Below are 26,969 nucleotides of genomic sequence, written 5' to 3' on the forward strand. Positions count from 1 at the left end.
CGTGTCTTTTCTAGTTATAGCTGCTCCACTTTCAAGAAGTGCTTTATCTCGCTTCTCTATTCTCGTAGGAAACGTATTGGATTTACAGTACTTTAAGACAGGTTTATTAGCCACGAGAGAGCCATAGCTGATAATAATATCGAATGTGGGCAGCCAGGTAGAAAGGAGGAATTGCTCCAGTTTTGTAGTCGCTAAATGTCATGCAACACAGATCTGCTAATCCGACTGCTGAGTGTGAAGAGTGAGGCAGGCACACCCTGTTGTGTTTGTGTTTGGTTGCACACCCACCCAAATAGCCAGGCATACCATGCTCAGCCGCAGGCTTCAGCTGATCGAAGAGGAAACATATGTTATCTTCCCACACAGAGTAACACCCTTTAATGATTTCATTTGTCAGCTTCTACTTAAGAGTTTTCAGGCAAGACATTCTTAACCATTCTTATTTAGTTTGGTCTTAACACTAGCAGACGCATGGTCAAGTACAAAAACAAATAATTGAATGGAACGGTGTTACATATTAGTACAGAATTGTACAATAATACTGTAGAAGGTCACCGCTTTGAACCATTCATGTCTTGAATAGAATCCACCAGTAGCAACTAGTTATAATTTTACTGACCCCATGAGGGTTTATCAGAATCCCTAGAAATATCCTTTATTAGCTAACTAATTAGATTTCAACACTGAAATAAGTATGTCAATGTAGGTGCAAAGTTTCGTTACTTTTTACAGCTGTGGATGGATCAGGTGGGTTTAGGTATTGGGATTAACTGGAAACGATCCCCAGTTAGCATCACACGAGCTAGGACTCAATAAAAATAGGAAGCACCACTTGTTGATACTAGAAAACTTTCAAATCGTGTGGATGTGGCGACACCAACCTAGGACTTTCACTTCTTGTAAATTTCTAAAAGAAAGAAACAGGGAAAAAAAATACAAGCCACTTCCTCGAATAAGAAGCATCAGCCTTGTAAGTGTGCTAATCTATTCCATTCTTAGTCAGCAAGCTCTGTGGAATGTGAAATGAAGGTGAATTGTAACAATTTGTGTAGTTAATGGCTATAGGTTACTCCATGTTGCCTACAATACATCCATTTCACAAATTTGATATAAATGAATGAGGATGAAGCGCTCATTCAGCTGGTTTGGTTCTGCTGTTTTTAATTTGCACCGGTTTCCAGGTCTCCCATACAATTATGCGCCAGCTGACGTTTCAGGATTTTGGTTTATACATGAATCTCTGCATCCTCTAACTATTAAAGATTAAAAGTGCAGTGCCCCATAAGGTTTTCAATAGTTTTTACATATTTAAAGATCAAGCAGCTAATTTTTTGCTATCCTGGCTGTTTCAGACTGTAATCACTCCGAGTAATCAAATCTTTGATATTTTATTTATTGTTAACGGCTAGTTTCACAGACCCCGATTAGCACTTATCTTGGATTATTTTGCCTAAGGTAACATTAGGTAGTTCAAGGTTGCTGCTAAATCAGAGGTCTGTGAATCAATGCTAATGGAGCAGAAACATTATTCTAATTAACTAAATTGTAAATGTCAGACATCCTACTCACAAATTACCACTAAATGTAAAATTACTCATTTCAATCAAATTTTGGATTTGTTTTTATTTAAAATATTTACACAGAATATACAGTGCACTTAGATTAAAACATCTCATGTTCAAATCATTCTAATACATATTAAAAAGTGATGTGGATTAGTGCCAGTGTTTTTTGGCAACCTACCTCAGTAAATATAAAGATTTGATTATGGAAAAAAAATCAAAGACATGAAAGCATACTGTGGGTATCTATTGGAAGAACTGCCTACATAAACCACCAACCAAATGCTTAGGAAAGCAAATGGTAATTATTCTAGAGAAAGGACCTGTCATGTCCAGTCACTGGTCTACCAAGTCTGAGTTCTCAGTACTGAAGGAGGAGTGATTGTCAGGTCATTTCTCAGAAATTGTTGGGCGAGTCCCCCCCCCATACAATACTCGATTTTAGTTACTGCAACTGAAAGCAAGTTATGTTCAGTTTTTGCACATAAGCAAGTGCTATGCAATGAAAACTCTCCAAATAAACACCATTATTAATAACATTACTGCACCCCCATAAGCACAGGATACAGTTTATACTGCCATAGGAGGCTGCAGCAATCAAAGAGGATTCAACTTGAGAAGCAGCTGAGAAAGTCATCTGATGATTCGCAGGTTTGCAAAAATCCTTATAGTGAATTTAACTAATAAAATTAGGTAAAATGATGGAACATGATTATAAAACCATCTTAAAAAAAAAAAAAAAAAAATTATATATAAATCAAGGACATTAAATTAGCAATTGACCAAATTAGTGAATTATCCTATTTTAAAGCCACGAGGGAACACTAGTCTTTGTGCATGACATAGGAAGAAACATGTAATGCATACATTTGTTTTACCACACAGTACCTGTCACCCACTGTAGAATGCACACAAGTATTAGATTTAAAAAAGTTAAACCAATATTTATTTCCTAGCACTGTTAAAACAATACACAAAACATTCAAGTGGCAGATAATCTTTACTGCAAGCCCTTGCATGGCAATCCACATCTACTGAACTACGGATGCTAGGTTATACAAAATTGCACCACTTTTAATTAAGGCTTTTTAGTTTACATTTGGCCACCTCAAAGCAGATGTTGCATTACAAATACTGTGGCTCTGGACTGGATATACACATGATCTTTACATCCAGGAGTTAATGCACACAAAGCAACAAGGCATTCTTAAATACATCCACAAGAGTGTTAAACATACTGCAGCTTGCGCCCTGTAACCAAATTACACGCAGTTCAAATTTTAGTTCCAACATTCACCACTGACATCCACAGTACTCGTTCACCAAGAAACATTTCAACCCAAATATTACACATGTGAAACAGAAATTACTAACAGGCAATTTTACTAACTAGTTGGTATATTTGGTTTTTTTCTCAATTACAACAGATGCATGAGCAAGCAGGGGATTTACAGTGAGAATCTACAGCTGCAGAAAGAAGCGTGAAGATTGGTTTTACAAACTAAATGGTTTAAATCATTCTTTAAAAAAAAAAAAAAAAAACAAAAAAAAAAACTCATTTTAAAATATATACTTCCTGTTGTAGATCCCCCTCAGACATCTATAAACATGGTTACCTATGTAAACATCATAATTATATAATAATAATAATAATAATAATAATAATAATAATAATAATAATAATAATAAAAAAAAGGTGACAAAAGGTTGACATTATTTTTTTTGTTTCTCCTGATAACTTACACATATTTGAAGGCAACATCTCAGGCTAAAGACAACATAATAGTGACAGAAAACCATTACTTTTTCCATACACAGAAAATCACGGTTTCCACAGGTTCCCCCCCAAGATAAAATCATATTAACAGCTGTTGCAATAATGTATCTTGGTACAACAAAACAGGAATAATCTAGTATCTCATATTTTTTTTATATTTATATATATATATATATATATATATATATATATATATATATATATATATATATATATATATATATATATATATATAAACTACAAATACCAAAGTTAGCTGTATGAAATTGTCTAAATAGGAGCTCTTTGGACTTTCACTTTTATTTTGCTAAAATAGTGGTGCTTCTCAATATTACATCATAATACCTGCGGCAGAAAACTGGGCACAGTGTTCAGCATGTTATACATCAGTTTCTTACATTTACAACATTGGTAAACGGAGTGTCTCCATCAGCAATAACACTGGGTGTAGGCTCTATCTTTTTTTTCAGTTGCATACAGTTAGAATATATTTATATACAAGTAAAAATCTCTTTCTTGTGATACTGGAGAGTGATTACAGTTATCTATGTACAAAAACTGACGCAGTAGCTTTAATCCATTTGTTAAAGGGCATCACCACAGGAAAGTCCATTTGATGTTGGGTTTAGTAAAGTTGGAATGCTGGCACTGTTGAACAGACAACAGTTTATCAGACCTGGAATTGAAAAAAAAAAAAAAAAGAAATGAGTTGCATGCTGCTGAATCAAAAAGTACAAAACAAAACTCTTCTGATTAATTTCCCTTCTATGTTTTAGTCCAGTAACACAACAGAGCATTATTCTAATAAACTCCAAAAAAAAAAAAAAAAGAGACAAATTAAACTCAATTGGCCCAGTGAAAGACATGTTTACATAGCATGCCCCGCTTGTAAATTGTAAAAGTAGGTGGTTTGAATATAAATCCCCTGACACAGTTACAAGTACAGAATGAGAGACGTCAGTGTCCTGTAAAAGTTGAACTCCAGAATCTATATACATAGTACATCTCCACAAAATGTAAATTGTGGCCTGCAGACTGACGTTTTTCTCCATATATATCCCGATACCAATACACAGAGTGTTGTATCCAAGCTTATTCAAAATTGGATAAGCGATTCTTTATCTACAGTGGTGCCAGGAAGTATTGTCAACTTGTAGTCTTAAATACTCATTTAGCTGTATGAATATACTGTTACTATTGTAGTTTAAAACGCATGTCAATACTTCTGGGACACGCTTATACCTGTGCCGTAGACTGCCTTCATTTCCCCAGACACCAATACTCTTGTGCAAAACTAAAATGTGACATAAGTACACAAGCATGAATGTGCAGGTGACTCCACTATATCCCAGTGACTGAGGGATACGAAAGACAGACAGTCCAACAGTAAACGTTCATTCTTCACCCACCTGGCTCAGAGATACAGCACATCTGTACATTAAAGCAGCTGACATGTTGACTTTTTGCGTGCTTTCCCCGGTACTGGGGTTTTCCTGTTGATTTGCCGAACCAGGTCATAGAAGATCTGCAAACAAAGACAAATTGAATTGCAATAGGATGTAGGAGGTACTGATTTATTATTTTTGGTAAAGTACGGATTTCCAGTCTTCCAGGCTAGTGTTATGTGATGCATTAGCAGCACCCCTTTACCCACATGTGGTAACCCTCGATCTTTCCTTCCCAAGGTAATCACGACAACGGTCATAATCCTGCTGTAAATACTTTAGATGCTGAACACAAGCAATGCAAATTTGCATTGACTCCAGGCAACCAAGAATCAGAGCAACCAGCTAAATACCCAAGCTTAAAACACTTCCTTATGCATATAATTCAGAATTAGGGGTGCTAGATTCCATATTGCATCATTTTGTGTTCTATGTTCTCACAGATGTTTGAATGTTCGCCATAATATGCATCGGGCCCCCAAAATATGGGTTAGTGTAGGGCCCCCACGTCCTTTAATCTGGCCCTGTGTACGCTGCCAATATCAGAGCACAACTCGCCCTGCAAACTGAACACCAGTGCTCTTACTAAGTGAGTCGCTAGGGGCGCTTAAAGATCTGCTTTATCATAAAGTGGAGAGCAGAGAAGAATAAACAAATGAAACTATACAGTATATATATATATACAGTACTGTGCAAAAGTTTTAGGCAGGTGTGGAAAAATGCTGTAAAGTAAGAATGCTTTCAAAAATAAACATGTTAATAGATTATATTTATCAATTAACTAAATGCAAAGTGAGTGAACAGAAGAAAAATCTAAATCAAATCCATATTTGGTGTGACCACCCTTTGCCTTCAAAACAGCATCAATTCTTCTAGGTACACTTGCACAAAGTCAGGGATTTTGTAGGCATATAGTCAGGGGTATGATTAAACAATTATACCAAACAGGTGCTAATGATCATCAATTCAATAAGTAGGTTGAAACACAATCATTAACTGAAACAGAAACAGCTGTGTAGGAGGAATAAAACTGGGTGAGGAACAGCCAAACTCAGCTAACAAGGTGAGGTTGCTGAAGACAGTTTACTGTCAAAAGTCATACACCATGGCAAGACTGAGCACAGCAACAAGACACACGGTAGTTATACTGCATCAGCAAGGTCTCTCCCAGGCAGAAATTTCAAGGCAGACAGGGGTTTCCAGATGTGCTGTCCAAGCTCTTTTGAAGAAGCACAAAGAAACGGGCAATGTTGAGGACCGTAGACGCAGTGGTCGGCCAAGGAAACTTACTGCAGCAGATGAAAGACACATCATGCTTACTTCCCTTTACAATCGGAAGATGTCCAGCAGTGCCATCAGCTCAGAATTGGCAGAAAACAGTGGGACCCTGGTACACCCATCTATAAGTCTGGTCAGAAGTGGCCTTCATGGAAGACTTGCGGCCAAAAAGCCATACCTCCGACGTGGAAACAAGGCCAAGCGACTCAACTATGCACCAAAACACAGGAACTGGGGTGCAGAAAAATGGCAACAGGTGCTCTGGACTGATGAGTCAAAATTTGAAATATTTGGCTGTAGCAGAAGGCAGTTTGTTCGCCGAAGGGCTGAAGAGCAGTACACGAATGAGTGTCTGCAGGCAACAGTGAAGCATGGTGGAGGTTCCTTGCAAGTTTGGGGCTCCATTTCTGCAAATGGAGTTGGGGATTTGGTCAGAATTAATGGTCTCCTCAATGCTGAGAAGTACAGGCAGATACTTATCCATCATGCAATACCATCAGGGAGGCATCTGATTGGCCCCAAATTTATTCTGCAGCATGACAACGACCCCAAACATACAGCGAAAGTCATTAAGAACTATCTTCAGCGTAAAGAAGAACAAGGAGTCCTGGAAGTGATGGTATGGCCCCCACAGAGCCCTGATCTCAACATCATCGAGTCTGTCTGGGATTACATGAAGAGAGAGAAGCAACTGAGGCTGCCTAAATCCACAGAAGAACTGTGGTTAGTTCTCCAAGATGTCTGGGCCAACCTACCTGCCGAGTTCCTTCAAAAACTGTGTGCAAGTGTACCTAGAAGAATTGATGCTGTTTTGAAGGCAAAGGGTGGTCACACCAAATATTGATTTGATGTAGATTTTTCTTCTGTTCACTCACTTTGCATTTTGTTAATTGATAAATATAAACTATTAACATGTCTATTTTTGAAAGCATTCTTACTTTACAGCATTTTTTCACACCTGCCTAAAACTTTTGCACAGTACTGTATGTATATATATATATATATATATATATATATATATATATATATATATATATATATATAAGCTCAAAGAGCTGTGTGTGTGTGTGTGTGTGTGTGTGTGTGTATATATATATATAAATATATATAAATATCAGTGTTCTCCCTAGGAATTCTGTACAGCCGGGCGGCAGAACATTATAGCCGGGAGCACTTTTATGGAAAAATAAACTTGCCTTACCTTAAATATATAATACGACAAATAATTTAAATAATGTGTTGTCTTTCATTGACTATATCTGGTTGCGCTTTTTTATGTTCTGTATTTTTTTTTATTACTGTTTTTTTTATTATAGTAAATTACCTGCTTATTTAGGCACTCGTACCATTTGACTGGGGAAAGATAACGTAGGGTTATTGGAGTTAACAAAAAAACGGTAACCTTTTCACTTCCTTTTTAACTTAATTATTGAGCTTATTGTTTCATTTAAATTGCTTTCTTTAAAATAAGTCTTTGTTTTTCACTATTCTACATTTTTTGAATGCAACTCTTCATTTTAACCATTTAACACAACAGAAACCGCAGTGTAATAATCCAGCACCGCTGCACTTAAGCACATCATGCCTTTCTTCTTAAAGGCGTACAGCCGCTATACATGAACCCCCAATATCTCTCACAAGCACCTGGATACATATTGTTACAATATCACAACAAAAGGAATACGCTTTTTTTTGTGCATAGCTATTATCTACTATACATCACCTTACCGTACAATAATACGACAAAAAATTGACTGAATTATAATACCCGAAAATAATCGGAATATTTTTTAATAAAGTAGCCGGTGCAAATATAGTATTAGGCGGTGGATTGCGTCGATCGCCGGATTATTTTGACCCCCTGCATTCAATGTCATTATTTTTGCTTTGAAAATAATTGGTTATTTTTTTTTAGCAATCATTTAACGTTTTAGCTTCTCGAAGTGCTTAACACAGAAAACCCGCCCCTTCAACTCTCTGATTGATTGGTTAAATGTTGTGTCAAGATGCAACACAGCCGTCAAGTGGTTCCAAGATTTTGTTTTCATCCAGCAACGCCCAACTGATCTAGTCAGCTAGAAGCGCAATCAATCCTTACTGTTAAAGGCACAGTAGCACCTGCAAGACGGGCACATCAGGGTTTTTCAGCCGGGCGGCGACAGCCACTTTGATAAGGTCTGAAAAGGCCTGGGGAGAACCATGTGTACACACACACACACACACTTTATAGTGTCAACTTCACCACAATTGCGTCCTTAAAGCTGCAGTTAAATGTTATAGTAAAATTGTGCGACTGTTCACTACAGTCTTCCACAGTTTAGCTATCCTTATGTGCGCCTTACTGCTGTTCAGCACAAGACATTGCAGGCTTTTCAGGATATAAACTTTCTCCTTTAAGCCCTTTAGCTAATATTCTCAACATTGGTTTATGTATCCGAGCAGTGTATTTAAATTGTGAGAGGCACTGTCCACTTAATAGGGTGTGACACTGTTCTGAGACACAAGTGCTTCAGGATGGATTATTAGTTCTTACCTCATTCACATTAATCTTTGACTTTGCTGAGGACTCTAGGAAGGCGCAGCTGTTCCACTGTCTTGCCAGGTTCTGTCCTTGCTCCTTCCCGACCACCCGCTCGTCTTCCAAATCACACTTGTTGCCAACCAAGATCATTGGCACCTGAAAATTAAGAGGAAGAGAAAACTATTGAGCAACAAGCCTGTTAGACACTGAATGCCTCAGCTAAACAGAATGCAGAACTCACCAAAGTCAGGTTTGTGGCCTTCTGAAGTAGGCTCAAAACCCTGGATCCTATTTTAAATGAGCTAAACAGTGTCCAATATAAATACCACTGCTCTTTTGATTAATTGGTCTACTGTGTAACACCTTTATTTAATGTATTTTATTAGGTGAGGGGGCATTTGAAGTGAAGTGATCTTTCAAGCGATATATTGGAATTTATGATACTACCTTGACTTCAGGAAGCACTTTATATTGCTATGAAGGCTGAATTTTTACAAAAACATGAAAATTGACAAATTTGTGCGATTACTGGAGCCTTGCCAGCGTCCGCTTGTAAATAACGTTCTTGCTGCATCTAAAAAGATGTTTATGTTGATCAAGCATCAACTGTGTGTTCATATCGAGCTGAAACAGCTCTTCTGAAAGCGTCAAAGCCTGAGGCACATGTACAAAGAGAGCATCAAGTAGATTTCAAAAGCACCCTGCAAGGTCTCTGATCTCAGGGGGGCGAATAACTTTAATAAAAGCAACATGTTTACTGGAAGTACACTGCATATCGATCCCTGGTGTTAAAGCCTTGGAGAGTAGTTCTAGTATACAACCACGTACAAGATGCATGTCTAATACAGGGAATCCCATAATTAAGGCATTAACAATTATCATTGTTAATACTGGTTGTGTCTCTTTTAGCTCTGAAATGTATTTAAGCAAAGAGGAATGAATTCAGATCATGTTGATATGTGGTGCACATGGTCAATGAGGTGTGGCAGCCCGACTGAATGGAATATCCTAAAAATCAGCATAACAGGTCTGTTTAGACTTAAACTGATATGTTATGGCATTCTAATAAATAAACAGTATCCCCCTTCTCTGCTTTGTACACAGAGCCAATGTTTTAAAATTATTTCTTTAATAATGAATATCCTACCCAGGCCCCGAAGTGCCCATATTCTAAGAACATGTAATTTTACAGCTGATACCGGAAAGGAAATGCCTGTGGTTTTGAACAAATGACAGACACCCTGTTTTATGGGGAACACGCCCAAACCCCCCCCCCCCCCCCCCCCCCCCCCAAAAAAGAAAGGAAGTGGGCGATGTCATGCAGAATACTTTCTAGCCCATCTCAAAAGAAGAATATACTGTTCTCTTGCCTCAATACTGGACAGCAGAATGAAGGTGGAGGGATTCCCAACAGCAATGTGAAGCAGTAATTTGTCTCAAGAAAACCCTTGCTAAAAGGGTGTTTTGCATCTATACCAGAAACAAAAATAAAACGAGAACAGACAACTACCCCACCCTCTTCCTGTTATGAAATATTACTGCACATCTGTACTTCACTGGACAAGGCTGTTTGTAATGCCCATATTAAATCAATTATATTATCAGCATTGACTCATATACACACAGGCTTGAAAGCTTGCTGTGAATAAAACATCCATGTATGCTATGAAAAAACATCTTAAAGCCTGAATGCTATAGAAGAAACCTTTTTTTCTTTACATATATCGGGTATCTGTTTTTTCTTTGATCAGCACTGCGTTTGCTTTCAATGGAGCCTGCGGATTAATTAAATGTGCGTTTCTAAATGGAACTTGGAATGGATTCAGTTCTTGCATTGAAGATCAAAGCAAAAGCACTCAATAGCGTGCAGTCCAAAATTACCTTTTTATTGCTGAGTACCATATTCATTTTTTTGGACTTGGCCTTTTCAGGTAATAATACTCACGTCATCAGTGTCTTTTACTCTGAGAATCTGTTCTCTCAAATCCTGTAGGTCATTAAACGTGGACTGTGCGGTTATGGAATACACTAGCGCAAAGCCCTGACCGTTTTTCATGTATAGGTCCCTCATCGCCGTGAATTGTTCCTGTGCAAGGAGAAAGCAAACAAGTAGAGAGAATGTACAAGGTTACTAATTATAACAACATGATGAATCTCAGAGTCTGTGATCCCCCGGGGTCCTCCCACATACCTCCATGCTCACCCAGTACACAGTCGCAATTCAGTTAAATATGCTGCTAATGAACCTCTTTATTGGGAGCAGCAGTGCACCTTCGTGTTTGTCAAATTACTTTCTTTGAATAACAAATTACAGTCCTCTACATATATGGGGTGAAGTCATTCCAACATTAAAAAGCTGTTTAAAATTTAAATGAATCTCATCCTTTCAGAAGTTTCATTTCTATAGTATCACTCCACTGCCCGAGTAAGACAGTAACCAATAGAAGAGGGACGTCAGCTCCCAATCAACAAGCCTCCTATGTTGGGAATGGATTCTTACAATGCAGTGGTTTGGGCATTTAAGAAAGGAAGATTCAGTAAATTAATTGGAGACTTAAGTTGTTGAGAAGCAATTACCCTCTGCAGTATGAATTAAAACGGTGCACTGCTTTTTAGACGAAAAATAAGAAAAAGCATGTTGCGTAGAGGACTTATATTGGACCCTGACGCCCCCGATAAAACGAGGGAGTGGTTGTACAGTATTTATTAGCCTATTTGTTTTTCTATGGGTCTCTCGCTATATCGCAGCCCTCGATATAGTGGATTTGTATTGGACCCCGGCACCCGCGATATATCGAGTGGGTGGTATTTATAAATTATATATATATATATATATATATATATATATATATATATATATATATATATATATATATATATATATATATATATATACACACACACACACACACATACATACATACATACATACATACATACACAGTGCCTTGCAAAAGTATTCAGACCCCTGACCAATTCTCTCATATTACTGAATTACAAATGTTACATTGAAATTTTTGATGTTTTATTTTAAAACACTGAAACTCAAAATCAATTATTGTAAGGTGACATTGGTTTTATGTTGGGAAATATTTTTAAGAAAAATAAAAAACTGAAATATCTTGCTTGCATAAGTATTCAACCCCCACACATTAATATTTGGTAGAGCCACCTTTCGCTGCAGTAACAGCTTTAAGTCTTTTGGGGTAAGTATGTACCAGCTTTGCACACAGTGTCGGAGTGATTTTGGCCCATTCTTCTTGGCAGATTTGCTCCAGGTTGTTCAGGTTGGTTGAACGACGCTTGTGGACCGCAATTTTCAAATAGTGTCACAGATTCTCAATGGGATTGAGATCAGGACTTTGACTGGGCCATTGTACGACATTCACCTTTTTGTTCTTGAGCCACTCCAATGTTGCTTTGGCCTTGTGCTTGGGACCATTGTCCTGCTGAATGGTGAATTTCCTCCCAAGCTTCAGTTTTTGAGCGGACTGAAGCAGGTTCTCTTGCAGTATTTCCCTGTATTTTGCTCCATCCATTCTTCCTACAATTTTAACAAGATGCCCAGTCCCTGCTGATGAGAAGCAACCCCACAACATGATGCTGCCACCACCATACTTCACTGTAGGGATGGTGTGTCTTGAGGCATGGGCAGTGTTAGGTTTGCGCCACACATAGCGCTTTGAGTTTTGGACAAAAAGCTCTATCTTGGTCTCATCTGACCACAAAACCTTTTCCCACATCGCAGCTGGGTCACTCTCATGCTTTCTGGCAAACTCCAGACGTGCTTTCAGATGGTACTTTTTGAGTAACAGCTTCTTTCTTGCCACCCTCCCATACAGGCCAGTGTTATTCAGAACTCTTGATATGGTTGACTGGTGCACCATTACTCCACTCCCAGCCACTGAACTCTGTAGCTCCTTCAAAGTGATTGTTGGCCTCTCTGTGGCTTCTCTCACAAGTCTCCTTCTTGTTTGAGCGCTGAGTTTTGAGGGACGGCCTTTTCTTGGCAGTGCCTGGGTGGTGTGATGCAGCTTCCACTTCCTGATTATTGATCCAACTGTGCTCACTGAGATACCCAAACACTTGTACCCTTTCCTAATCTATGCATTTGTATTACTTTATCTCTAACTTCTGTAGAATGCTCTTTGGTCTTCATTTTCCTTCAGATTCACAGACCAATGATCCTTCAACAGTGGGGTTTTTATCCAGAAACTGTGACAGCAACTTTAATGGTTCACAGGTGGAGGCCAATGGTAAGGTAATTGTGTCCTCGTTAGGGCAATTTCTTTCATCGGTGTAAACTGGGAGCTTCCACAGCACAGGGGTTGAATACATATGCAAGCAAGATATTTCAATTTTTTATTTTTCTTAAAAATATTTCCCAACATAAAACCAATGTCACCTTACAATAATTGATTTTGAGTTTCAGTGATTTAAAATAAAATATCAAACAGAACGAAATTTCAATGTACCATTTGCAATTCAGTAATATGAGAGAATTGGTCAGGGGTCTGAATACTTTTGCAAGGCGCTGTATATAAAATAAATAAATAAAAGAAAGATGTCAGGGTTGAATCTAGAATCAAGCACTTTATTTTTGATGGTCTCACACAATCTTTATGCTCACAGTGAAATCTACAATGGTCCAAACCTAATTTCCAGTCCTGCAGTTCAAGGCTTATATTTAAAACGTGACAATGCATCACAATCAGGAAATGTTTTAACTGGTAACAGGATGCATGAGAATGAAGAATTTCCTTTGAAATGCTTAGTATTCATGGTCCGTTTCCTTGTGTCCCCTTATTGAGACATGCCTATATTTATAACAGTTTAACCTTTACTATAATCACTCACCGTTCCAGCCGTGTCGAGGATTTCAAGCATACACTGCTGTCCATCTACTTCAACTTGCTACCAAGAGAAAAAATACAATGTTCTATAATGGAAATTCTAAAGCTCACACATCTTAACTAATCACTTTCTATGTAGGGCGTCCTTGCGCAGTTTCATGAGATTAGAATTAGATGAGAAGCGTGTAAAATGAAACATTTGCCTCATTTTATTACTAGGTTTTTTTTTTAGTAATACTGCAAGTCTTAAAAGAGAGAATATAAAACGGTACAGAATAGAAAACACATTAAACATAATGACTTGGGAACTCTGTAACCATAGTTACAATAAGTTATGAACCAAACCAAGCTAAATATAGTACTGAGACCTACCACTGTGCAAGTAAAACGTGGTGTACCGTGCTGCCCTGAGACGGCACTACAAATGGAATAATATAAAGAAATAAAACAAATAAACAAATAAATAAAATAAATAACAATAACAAGGAAGCAATTTGCAATTCCATTAAGTTATTTAAAAAAAAAACAAAAAACAGACACAAGTACTTGCCTTTCTGTACGAGTCCTCTATTGTGGGGTCATATTTTTCAACAAATATTCCTTGAACAAACTGTACGGTCTGGAAAAGGAAGAGAGAAGGACGGATGGTAATGTAAATGGTGACTGCACTTAGAAACAAAACAAAAATAAAAAAAATCTACACAAGTAAAAAATAAAACACTGAAAATCTTGAGGTGGTTGGTGTGTATTGGGATGGCTTGGGGGTGGGGGGGGTCATAAGGATTTAGAGCAGCTGTAAGGCAGCGGAGGTGCTTCACTGGGAGAGCCAACAGTCTGGACAAACCCACAAGACTGATTCTCAGCTACCCATATTTCATAGTAGGAAATTAACAAAACCATCACAGTTTTTGTGCCATTTTTCAAGGTTTTCCTTGCTTGCATTAAATTCCTGAATGTCTCAAACTGCTATGCCATGGGAGCCTTAAGTGATTCCCCACTAATGAAGTAAAAGGCTTCGTGAATTTCCCTCAGTGTTCTTGCATCAGCTGATCCATAGGGTCACCAGTCCTCTTTAGATAGACATTAACATGTTGATAATCCAAGAATCCTGGCTCCAGGATTTGCTCTGCATTGTGTTGTAACGCTGGCATAGTTTAAATGGTGACACAGACCTCCCCAAACACACACCACTAATGCAGCCTTAATTCTGTCTCTCTATAACTATACCAGCCTGAAATAAGATTCAAAGGCTTCGGTTTCTTGCCAAGAGCGTGGTCGTTTAACTTGCTACAAAAATAAATGAATATTACATTGAAACTTGTGGATGTACTCCAGCATGGCTGCTGCTGTTTAGCCGTACAGTGCGTTTTGTAACACGACTCCTTACAGCACCACTGCCACCTGCGCAAACACTGCACTTCCGATCAAATACAAAGACTCTGCTAGCTACAGAACACCCACATTTCATTGACATTATGCTAAACATCCCCATGACAAGTGCAGCTTCAATGCAAACTGCTTTGTTTACATGGTGTACAAAAAATGTACATTTTGTATTCACAGACCATCTTTAAAATTTACCAATGCATGATTACCATTTACATAAATATAAGTCCTGTAATGATAGTAAGTTCACTAGTACTTCATAAGTATTTAGTTACTGCAAACCAGTTTAAGAAAAGTGGAAATAAAATACTTGTTTGTTTACATCTATATGGGTCACAGTATAGTTGCTTTGTCCCATGATGCTATAGGGAGATTGAGTGTGGATTCCAAAGTAAACGCAACAGAACAACTTTATACTGGAATGCACTCACCCTGACTCCAAGGCACAGATCAGGAGGGGGTGCTCACATAAATCCCTCTGTGGTCTTTTCAGAATGCAAAAAATACACTCCTCAGAACTACAGCATTTAACTTTAAATAAACATCTAAATTCATTATTTGGGTAACGTAAATGTTGGAAGCCTTTACAGTTCCTACATACGCACGATCTAAACAAAAAGCTAAAAGTATGGCCTACTTAACATTTGTATCTTTACTGGATACCAAATGCTGATCACATTAAGATTATATAGTGAACTGCTAAATTACATTTAAAAAAGACGAGGCAATTTAATAACAGAAGCGAAGGGCCAATTATACTTTCTCCCTTTTCAATCAGAAAGGTCCAGCCAATTATAATTGACCCGTTACTTTTTGGCAAGCTGTACTGCTTAACACAAACTCCCCCACACACATTTAGATAGCTAATTGGTATCCCTATATATATATATATATATATATATATATATATATATATATATATATAAAAACCCTAGTTAATAGTTAATACCCTAAGTGCCAGAGAATTATTTATTGGAGTCTTTATCTCTTCATGGGAAAACTAATAGTGAATTATTAATGGATGCTATTTCATTTTTACTCTAAAAATGATATATTTGCTTGATGGGCAATAATGGATTATAGAGTACTACTATGTGTATTGCAAGTACTATTTTGAACATCTATATCTATCTATATGTATTTGTCTTGGCAATCGACACACACAATTCAAGGCACTGCCTAGAAAACAGACGGTTCTGCAAATCAATTATACTGTCTTGACAGCCTCCACAGGAACACAGATTTACAGACTAGCACACAGGGCTGCAGCACTAGTGACTTATAGCATCTACAATTAAAACAATTGGAATGCTCAATTTCACTATATTTAAATACAGCTAAACTGCAGTATCTTGACTGAAAATACCCACAATTCATAACTTAGTATTTTATAGTATGCATTGGAACACATTCTCCCAATTATAAAAGTGAGCTATACTGAATGCACCGAAAGGATGTAAATATTTTAAGCAGGGCTTTTTTTGTTGCTGCAAGTGTCACAAACTAGCACTAGAATCAAGTATATCATACAGTGAAGGACAGGACCACAGCATGCACTTCAAGTAAAACATGCAAAGAGACTTACTTACCAGAGCAGATTTTCCAACACCACCTGAGCCAAGAACTACCAACTTGTATTCACGCATCATGCAGTGTTTCAGTAATCAGTGTCAACAGACCTACACGAAAGAAAAAAAACACACACATCAACTAAGACTGCCAGTAACTGAATGACAACACAATTTCACCAATTTCAATGTGTAGTATTGTATACAAATGATAAAAACCCAATAACCCATCTACCGAACAAGATAGTTGCAAAGGACTGCACTAACATTCAACTTTTAAGAAGAGAAAACATTTCTCAAAACTGGATGCCATAAAAAAAAAGACACATTTAAAAAAGTAAAAACTACAGTGAGCAAACTTAAGTTGTTTCATAAACCTATGAATCTCAAGATCATCAACTGGTTTTGAAGTCATGTAGCGCATAAGAAACTGGGACTCGGACCAAACCATGCAGCCTGCTTCATGTCCAGCCAGGCAGCACTTCTGTCAAGTCTCTCAAAAAAAAAAAAAAAAAAAAAAAAGAAAAAAAAAATTGTATTGCACTGCTGCAGATGCTTCAGTTCCCTCCTGAAATTAGAAGTAGAGGCTTGCGGAATGTGTGCGCGTGCGCGTGCGCATGCGTGGGTTGGTGGGGGGGGGGGGGGGGGAAGAGACTCTGTTGGGGCCTATAACAATCTGTATTACAATTCAGGCTCACACATGGGGTTTCCATCTTTGGAACACCTTAATGACCTGGTCCATCAAATCACTAAATGTTCTACCAGAATTTTAACACACACATGGTTCTGGTGGTTTCATTTCTCTATGATATGCCACTTAACCCTTTCCTGGCCCAGATTGTGAGAGCTGGAAACACAGCTCAAGGGGTTTCCTCCTTTTAAAGTTGCTCTGCTGGCTAAACTGAGATCAGACTATGTACAATTATTATCTGCAGGTCAAATCTTTCGAAAGCTGAGGGTATGGTTCACAACCATATTCGAGTGCAGTGAAGTGCAACAAAGGACATTACTCCCCTTGTTACTGCACACATTTCGGTTGTATAAACACACTATACCAATTCACCTTCCTCAATTTCATGTTTTAGTCAGACAGCGAACAGAAAAACAGAACCAGCTGTACTTGGACTTTAAGTTTTCAAATGAAATTACAAAATGTAATGTACCATTTGTTTCCTATCTGACTTCCCCTTTATAGCAAAACTTCAATCCTTGTACATTTACTGTATTAAAAAAAAAGGTTAGCCTCTGGAGGCTGGAGAGGGCTCCTTGCAGATACGAGGGGGTGTGGAATGCTCACACTGCACCCACACTACACTGCACTACACAATCTGGGCTAAAGAAACAGGACAGCCTCCAGCCTCCAGTGCATTCAATCTCTTGAAATTCATCAGCACACACCAATTACTGGAACATTTATATATTTAAAAAAAAAAAAAAAAAAAATCTAAAACATGCTTTGATTTTGACCCAACGGTGGGCAGGAGTGCATGAATGAAGATTAAAAGAGAGATAAAAGGCATACAAAAAAGGAATGAAGTCTGATGGACTCGCTGGGATATTTCCTATGCAGCACTACAGGGGGCAGGGGTGACATTCTGCAAATTTTAAACCCAAGAGAGGTTCAGATGATAATACTGCAGGTCAACGCCCATCCGTCTATGCATTTATTTATTTATTCCTAAAACACTTAACTGCGTTGAGTATTTTACTTGCCAGCAAGAAAAAAAATGCTGCTGTAAGAATGAAATGTAAAAAAAAACCCAGATGTTACAGAGACCGCAATTCTTACAGTACAGATATATATTTATTAATCTCAAGCAGGCAGGAAATGAAAACTCTGCCTTCATTATCACACTAATGTGTGTCAGGCACTGAAAAAAAAAAATGAATGCAAATCTGCAGCAACATTTTACTGCCTGAGAGAGGAAAAAAAAAACTAAAAAAAAAAAAACAGCCATCATTCTGATCTTGGCATGTCTGTATTTCTACTGTTGTCAACATCCTGGCTGCTATACAAGACGACTGAAGTGGCTCAACCTGTACCTGTGCTACAAATCCTAGTAAAAACCATCATAGTTACAGCATACATACCGGTACACACTTCAATACAAGAACACAAGAAGACCGAACTCTTCCAAGGGCAGTGTAACAAACCTGGTGCACTTCTTCCATTGGTTTACTGTGCACCTGCCTTTATATGACACTCAGGGTCACTATACAGGAGTGTACACGGTGCTACAGTACATTAAGTTTTACAGCGCCATCAATTGTGCATTAGGTAAACAGCAGGAAGCTCAAATATGAGCTACCTGTACTGCATCCACATACAAAGCATGCACCAGAATAGTTTGAGATGTCACAAGTGGTTTACTGTACGCTGTTTTTATTCTTTATTTTTTTTAATGCAGTCAAGTATAAAGTAAGCAAAAAGGGAAGTGGTTATTGAAAGTTCCACTTGCTACTGTTAATCCCTTCCCCATTTTGTGATCCGAGTATTCAATATTCGGAATGATTATGGAAAAGTGTAACCTGGAAACCGAACTTCTGAGCACGAGGCTTACCATACAATTGCTCAACTAGGCATTTTAGTTTGTATGCAGGACTACTTTAGAAAAGGATTGGAAAAAAATGTATTAAAATCCAATTACAAGGCTTTATAGTAATGAAGTCTTTATCCATGTTAATATCACAATGTACTGTATCAGGCTAGTGTACAGTGATACATTTGTTGTTTATTATTATTATTATTTAAACATCTCAGCCCTTGCATTTGAACTCTATTGGGGCATTCTCGGTCAGGAACAGAGGCTTATACAAGAAACCAAAAACCGTGTATACCCAAAAAAGAGACGACACAAAAGAACATGTGTGAACAAGCGAATTATCAAGAGACAGCAGCTTTAAACCCACTGCTTCCAATTACTATCAGGTGCTGCCATTTCAATCACAAGCAGGGTTACAAACACACACACAGAGTGTTCTTGCAGCCCACTGTTGGCAGTAGACTGCTATAACTGACAGGTTCTAAACATACAGAAACATGCAGAAACATGCACCGATCTATGCTATTCATTAGAATAAAGATCTAGGTGCAAGATGCCGGGTCAAAATCTGATCACAATTCACACCAGGTTTGCTTTGGTCTTTCCTTCACATAAAGTGCAGTCTAGGTATGATCACCTGAGACATACGGAGCTGTAGAAATGGATACTACTGAGACACATACTGTCTTTAGTAGCTGCAGGCCTTTTATTTTAATATGTATGTCCTGAATGGTTTTAAGGCAAAAAAAAAGGGTTAACAGTACAATAAGACATTTTCTATGAATAAGTTGTGTGGGCAAAAATAAATAAATAATCTGAAACTGGAATAGGCTTCCATGTCATATTTTAGGGTCTGTCGGAGAGCAGCCCCCAGTTTTTTTTTTCCTGTACCAGAAAATGGTATGAAATCATTGCCAATTTTCCGCATTCTTGTTAAACTAAACCCTTGACAGATTCTCATAGTCCCCTGCATCTGGGTCATCAGTAAGGAGCTGTAGCCCATCAGGAGCTTCCACACAGTACATTAGCTCCGTCACTCAGGGTGTTGCAGTTATCTTGCTGGGAAGCGGTATGGCTGTGCTGTGGCTCAAGAGGGACACGAGCTGCGAGAGTCTGATGACATAAAACTTCAAGAGTGCTACTCTTTCCCTTTCCTCAGTTTCTACCAAACACTTAGTGGGCACAAGAGGAGTCATTAGTGACAGACAGAGCCTCACAAGTCTGCTACTGCTTCTGTGGATCACAGCGAGTCACAGAGAACTTCATGTCTTTGGGTAAAAGAAACGTTTTTCTATGCAACATTATGTCTTTACAGTAATGCTAACCATGCTCCAGTCTAGTGAACTGGACAAAGGAGATAAGACCTCTTAATATTTCAACACCAACTGGCTGATTTATCTGTAATAGTGTATATTCTCTGGTAGATAAAGCTTTGTTAAATACCCCTCTATATAGGAGGACCATCTGTCTATAACTAGCCACCGACAATCACCGGATGTTCATGTATGAGGAGAAAAAGACCACTTTCAGAACATCCAATTTTGTGGTCATTACTAACTGGTTTGATGGTACAGTCCTCCTAAATGTAATCACGAAAGTTAAATTATCATTGCATTAATACCATCCCACCATTAATATACAGATTCACTTTTTAGCATTGTCCTTTGTCAGATAACAAGGACATTTCAGATTTCTGAATGTCGATGTGTTCTGGAGTGTTCTGCAGATTCAAGTATCTGAATTTTCTATGATGTCCTTTGTCGTATCAGTAAACTGAGGGAGCACTCTGTTCACATTAGGGATTGTTCTGTGAGCCAGCTGTGATTTGCACCACACTAAAATGTCTGGTCTATGTTGTCCATACTTATTATAATTAATTAATTAATTAATTAATTAATACATAAATAAATAAGACAGCTGTAAATGTTTTATCAATCTTCTTATAGAATTACGAAACTGAAGTTGTTTTTTTTGTATTTCATCATCATGACAGCATGGTTCAGTTTACGGGTCTATTCAGATCTAAAGGTCTGGATTAGCGAGTGCACTACTTCTGAAACTAATGCACTCCTTTTGTTATAAACAAAAATACTATTGCAGTACAAATTGTTTTCGGTTATGTGTCTCCCTGAACGCTGTACAAAGATCTGGCATTTACAGCTTTCGAACACAGATGTCCGATTCAGAGAATGCCACCCTTTTTACTGTCACCCACCCGGCTGTGCTTCTCTGCACTTGCTTTACAAACTCATCTGCCGAGCCAGCTCTCCTCCTTGAATCCCCCCTTTGTTTTCGGTTCACTACATAAACACAAACATGCAAAGCGCTTGCTTATTGTTGTTGTTGGCAAAGCTTTGGCCGTAAATCATCACTGCCTTTGGAGACGAAAAACGAACAAGCATACATTTCATAACAAAGTGATAATTCAATGTTGTTGTTTGCGGAACTGGTGAATACTGTTCTTGATTAAAAGTATCAACAAAGAAATTAGTGATGTTTTCATAAATCCACCTTGTGTATTGCTTGAAAAGTCAATAAAAAACAATAAAAATACATTTAAAAAAAAAAAAAGTAACAAAGAAATCCCCATACTTTATGCAGCTGAAGCCGGCAACTGGAAAGCTGTTTAGATCAGTAGAAAAATATTAACTTGAAATGAACAGTAGCACTAACTATTGTTTGTTTTTTGTATAGTCAATGGCTACACCAAGTGTTCAAAACGTGCACACTACAGTGAAACTAGAATCTATAAAAGTTCTGGACATTAGTGCCTGCTTATTCAAGGTGAATAGGGGGTAAAAAAATAAAAATAAATACAAAATAACTGCAGGTTCACTATACTTGTACTGCAGGGCAGTTGTTGCATGCACTGTACTCACTGATTATTATAACACTGCAATGAGGCAATACGCACCGCTGTTGGGTGTGCGAGATTAACAGGGTGTTGCACTTCACACTTCGTAACGTTTCCACTAAACAGATGCGTGTTCTGTTTTTTATTTTCCAAGTTACTGTATTTATTCACAAACTAACTTTTGCACTTAAATGAGATTAAGAGAAGCAAGACCCTGAAGTGCAGTGCAGCATCACCAGGATCAATACATTGACTGGTAGCAAATGAGTGCTTCTGCAAAAGAGAGGACCAGCCATACAGTGCTCCTTCCCCCGCCCGTCCCCTCCCTCGAGCTGACTTGCACATAAAAAAACATGACACTCAACTACAGCAACAGTGAACTAGTGAAGGGCCCTTACGACTTTGTACTCCATGTTTAAATGCAGGCATTTGAAATAATGTACAATATGAATGTTGTTTAAAACGTGCTCCTGTACTGCTGCACATTATCGAATGGAACGATACAGGCTCAGTTTCTAAACCTTTGTGTAGGGATTATCTAGTCAGAGAAGCTCAACGCGTGAACATGACACTGCTTTGTGTTCTTTGTGAGTCAAACAATATCTGTACTTGACACTGGCTGGCAGATACCCCCAAACATAACCTAGAAAAAGAGTAAAACTAATCCATGTGGCGTGTTCCTACAATGCACACTGAGGTTTAAGAAAAAACCCACAGAATTCATGCATGATCAAGACAGCAGTGCTTCAGGTTTACTGCCTGGCAGGCTTTTAGCAATGGAATTTTACATAAACACTGAAGAACAGAAAGCCCCAGCCACTCAAACTACCGCAGCAAATAATCAAGTACTGCTGCACTGGGGTGCCACAGAAGAACATTACATTGAAAAACCCTTGTATAGCCTAATTATGTCACGGAACACAGATCTTAACAGCTTTGTTACTTTTAGATTGGAATGAATGGAGTTCCTAGCAGGGTCCTGCATGAACAAATGAACACGATTAGCTTCAATGAAGCAATTGGAGATTAATAACTCATGCAACTCCTTGAAATGTTTAACCTCAAACCTGTACAGCAGAACAGCTTCAGTAAATAACATCATGAAGACATTTCTTACTGTTTTACAGTAGGCAGAAATTGCTGCTTTAGGTGGAAATGTAGGCGTTGCTCTTTGAAAGAAATTAAATGAATTAAGCACAAGTTTAACTACAGCAACAGAACAGGACATACTGTTTACAAATGACTGGGGATGGGGTTTCCGATTAATCGATAATGAAAATATTTAATTGAATAATGCAAAATCTGTTATTTAATTAATTGTTACATCACTTTAACCGCAAGTCAAGCAACAGTGTAACATTTCAGTGTGCTACTGTTATTTATTTTTTTAACGCAGAAATTCTCAAGATTGTGTCCCTTGTTTTACAAAAGGTATTACACACAAGTACATACCTACAGTATGCAGAAACCGATGTATTCATTTTTAAAAATCAGAAACTCGCAACATAGCCACTTGAAATCAGCAGCACAGCAGATCACTGAATAATAAGCTGCAACGTAGATTACATTTAGGATAGAACAGTAACGTGACAAATCGGGCAGCATCATGAGGTATGGTATAAATCAAAACAGCTCGCAAACATGAAAACAGAACGATGGGGGATTTCTGGGATTCCTTAACTGGTAAAAATAAATAAATAAATAAATAAATAAATAAATGTCCAACAAAACAGAAATATTTCACAGGCCCTGCGACCGAAGATTAATACAACATTAGCTGCCACTGCTTGTCATTTCTTATGGCATTCAGAAGAGTCAATACATTACTAAATCGATCAAGCCGAACACACACACACAGAGCCAGGCACACTTACAGACACACACACACACACACACAGGGACTGCTAAAACATTCTCCAGCAACTCATACTGCACTATGCTGCCTTGGGTTATAGCAATCCTTTCTGTCCAGTAATAAAATAAAGTATAGATAATGCAACACTGAATAGAAATCAGAACGATTCAATATTTTCTGTGACCATACAAAAAAAAAAAAAAAAATACAAACAATGTATTCTACTGACCTTCAATATTTGCCAACAGCTATCCATTGAGACAATAGGTGGACATGAAAACACACATGGATTATGTCTCTGAGGGAAGATATTTGATATCAATAAAATTCTATTTTGAATTGGTCAATTTCTATAGTAGCCATAACTACCTATTGCAGCAACAGAAAACCCATAACAGACTGATCAGATGCCCTATAAATAGGGCAAATTTCCACCAAAGAAAAAAAACAAAAACATTACACAAATTTGGTTCCAGTAAAACCTCCTATCAATAGTGTAGGAATCAAACACTGTAGGCAGCACTAAACCAGCACAGTGAAATCTGTAACACTGTACACCCACACTGTCCCAAAAGCAATTCAGTTTATTCCAATTTAACAGTGGATGTGTCAGCTGCATAGCCTTCAAGGATGTACTGTAGTTCAAATGGAGGTATGGAGGTATGATTTGCTGCAAGAAAAAAAAAAAAAGCTTTTCAGCACAGATCACACGCGGCACTGATCAAGCGCAGTCAGGCTGGTTCTGTATAATGCCCTTCTGCCCTAAGCCACGGTTCGAAGCACGGTTGTGTGTGGTGGGATGCATAGCATTCCACCAAATCTGGCATAGTTTGCCAGTGGTCAATGTCTGTCACAGCTGCAAACTTCAAGTGCTGGGTTCTAATGCACTACTCCCTGCAGGTATATTTGCACTTGCGTCGTTCATCTAATTAGCCAATCCTCTCTGCTTTACGGCACAGCTCTACAGCAGAAGGTAACGTGCAGATATTTTCTTCTCCACCCTAACAATGCACTGTTTGCGCATAACGTTTTGAATTCCTGTGTTTACGATAGGTTCTACTGTAAACCCAGAAACCACATCAGAAACAATTCTGGAATATTTTGGGACCTACAATTAAAGTTTCAAATTATGTTTTCTTCATGTCTTTCTACCTTTTTAAAATCAGAGAAGTAGTTTATTTATTTATTTATTTGTCCTATGTTTGTTGTGTTGCTAGAAAGACACTCCGGGTATATTTCTAGAGAGCCTCAGCAGTTTCTCAAAACTGAACTGTGGAAGTCTAACACTGAAGGACAAACATTTACAAACATTTTAAAACATTTGCTTCTTCCACAGCTAGCCAATCAGAATATGTTTCTAATGATAGAAATTAAATGCTTGCATTTATGTATTAATTCATTTACCGGTGAGAGTAGTGCAGGGAAAGAATGTTGCCCTCCCAAAAAAATTAATTAATTAATAAAAAGCCAACAGGGTATGAAAGCTAAAAATAGCTGTAAAATGTTGTACACTGTATAGAATAAAAATAAACAAAAATAAAACACATTTGTCTTTGCAGAATTTGATGTTGCCTACTGGTAGAACAATACAAAATGCAGAGAAACTTGACAGGTTATACACAAGTCCTTTAAAAATCTGGGGTTCAGCAGTTACAAAACTGAAACATCAAGAAAAATCTGAATTCCACAAAGCAGCAGTAATAGTTGGCAATGATTTCGTATCTGTGATGCAACAAACAAAGTTGGTTTCAGCTTATAGAGAGAGCGAGTGGCAAAAACCAGGCAGAAGTTTTTTATTTATATTTGAATAACTCCCAAGTATTGCTTATTATAGTTAATTAAATTTACTGGCAAATGTATTCCAAACTGCACTGAAAGGAATGTTTCCTTAAAGTATGTTATAAATGTGTTGAGGTGAGGTCACAGGGAACCTTTTGTGCAGCTTGAAGAATTTAGTGAACCCGTCAAGCTACAAGCCCCCTGTTCATCACTAATTGATTGACTGCATTCACTGTTAAATTAAAGCAAAATCCTACCTACAAGTTATATTCTGCTTTTTTTGTGTGTGTTTTGTGAAACGGGGAGGGGGCAAGTAGATTTTTCTTTTGTCCCTTGCACCCCCCTGTACATATATATACACATACATATATATATTTAGTTCATCAGATGCTCTTCAGTTCTAGCTGCCTGCTACAGACATAGGTAACTCAGATCAGCCAAAGTACATTATATGGATGAAAGAGCCAATGCCACCTACCGATCTAATTTAGATCAAGTTTACTTTTGTACTGCTGGCTATACAAAGCTGTGCTGGTGCGAACATTTTTTAGACACTTTGGCTGATGTAAAAAAAAATTAAAAAAAAATAAAATCAAAATATACACATAGTACATGACAAATCTCTTTAAGGGCACTACACAATGTAGATTTTCAACTGAACTTTGCAGGTTACTAAAGGAAGATCTTCCCTACTGTTAATGCATTACTGCCATTATTTCCATCTCGCTAATGAATAAAGCTCTTACTGTTCAAGGAAGCCAATTCCATCCTTTCTGGGAGTCAAGCCTGCATACAGGAGCTCGTATGAAAGCCCCACTCACCTGCCACTGTACATTCACAACAGGCGTGACCTATGCACTCACCGGGGGCTCATTCATTTCATTTTTATATAAAATACAAAAAGGAAAAAAAAAACTGGTGTGTGTTTATATATATATATATATATATATATATATATATATATATATATATATATATACACACACACACACACCTCCAAAATGATTGGCACCCTTGATAAAGATGAGCAAAAAAGGCTGTATAAAATAAACACAGGTAATGAGCTATATTTTATGCTCAAATATATGGGAAAACCATATTCTTTTATTCTAATACAATTGCTCAGAGAAAGTTTTTTATTAACAAGTAATACATTTCTCAAAAAAGATAGGTGTCAGAATTATTGGCACCCCTAAAGATTCTTATAAATAAAATCAAACAAAATTAAATCTGCATTAACATTCTTCATCTCAGTCTTAAGGAACTGTATTGTGGCCTTCCACGGCTTCCTGATTCGCTGGGGTATAAAAATGAGGTAACACGCATATGAAATCCATTTGTCATCCATCACCATGGGAAAAGGCAAAGAACTCACAAATGAAAAGAGACAAATGGTTGTTGACCTTCATAAAATCAGGCAATGGGTACAAAACAATAGCTAAAAAACTAAATATACCACTTACCACTATTAGGACAATAATGAAGAAGTTCAAAACCACTGGAACAGTGGTAAACTTGCCTGGTAGAGGACGCAAGTGTATCTTGCCC

At 37.7% G+C, this 26,969-nt stretch overlaps 1 protein-coding gene across 1 annotated transcript in view; it reads right to left on the reverse strand.

Moving 5' to 3' along the window:
• Positions 1-1,603: 1,603 nt before the first annotated feature.
• LOC117415871 (ras-related protein Rap-1b) overlaps positions 1,604-26,969 on the reverse strand; it is a 41,686-nt gene continuing 16,320 nt past the window's right edge. The window contains exons 2-8 of the mRNA XM_034026765.3: positions 16,412-16,501; positions 13,987-14,055; positions 13,441-13,497; positions 10,529-10,669; positions 8,596-8,739; positions 4,749-4,864; positions 1,604-4,015 (exon numbers count right to left, since the gene is read on the reverse strand). Coding sequence (XP_033882656.1) covers positions 4,778-4,864; positions 8,596-8,739; positions 10,529-10,669; positions 13,441-13,497; positions 13,987-14,055; positions 16,412-16,471 — 558 coding nt within the window. The 5' untranslated portion in view covers positions 16,472-16,501 and the 3' untranslated portion in view covers positions 1,604-4,015; positions 4,749-4,777. The remainder of the gene's footprint in view (positions 4,016-4,748; positions 4,865-8,595; positions 8,740-10,528; positions 10,670-13,440; positions 13,498-13,986; positions 14,056-16,411; positions 16,502-26,969) is intronic.

The sequence above is a fragment of the Acipenser ruthenus genome, chromosome 7 (assembly GCF_902713425.1).
Source record: "Acipenser ruthenus chromosome 7, fAciRut3.2 maternal haplotype, whole genome shotgun sequence".
NCBI classification, from domain to species: Eukaryota; Metazoa; Chordata; class Actinopteri; order Acipenseriformes; family Acipenseridae; genus Acipenser; species Acipenser ruthenus.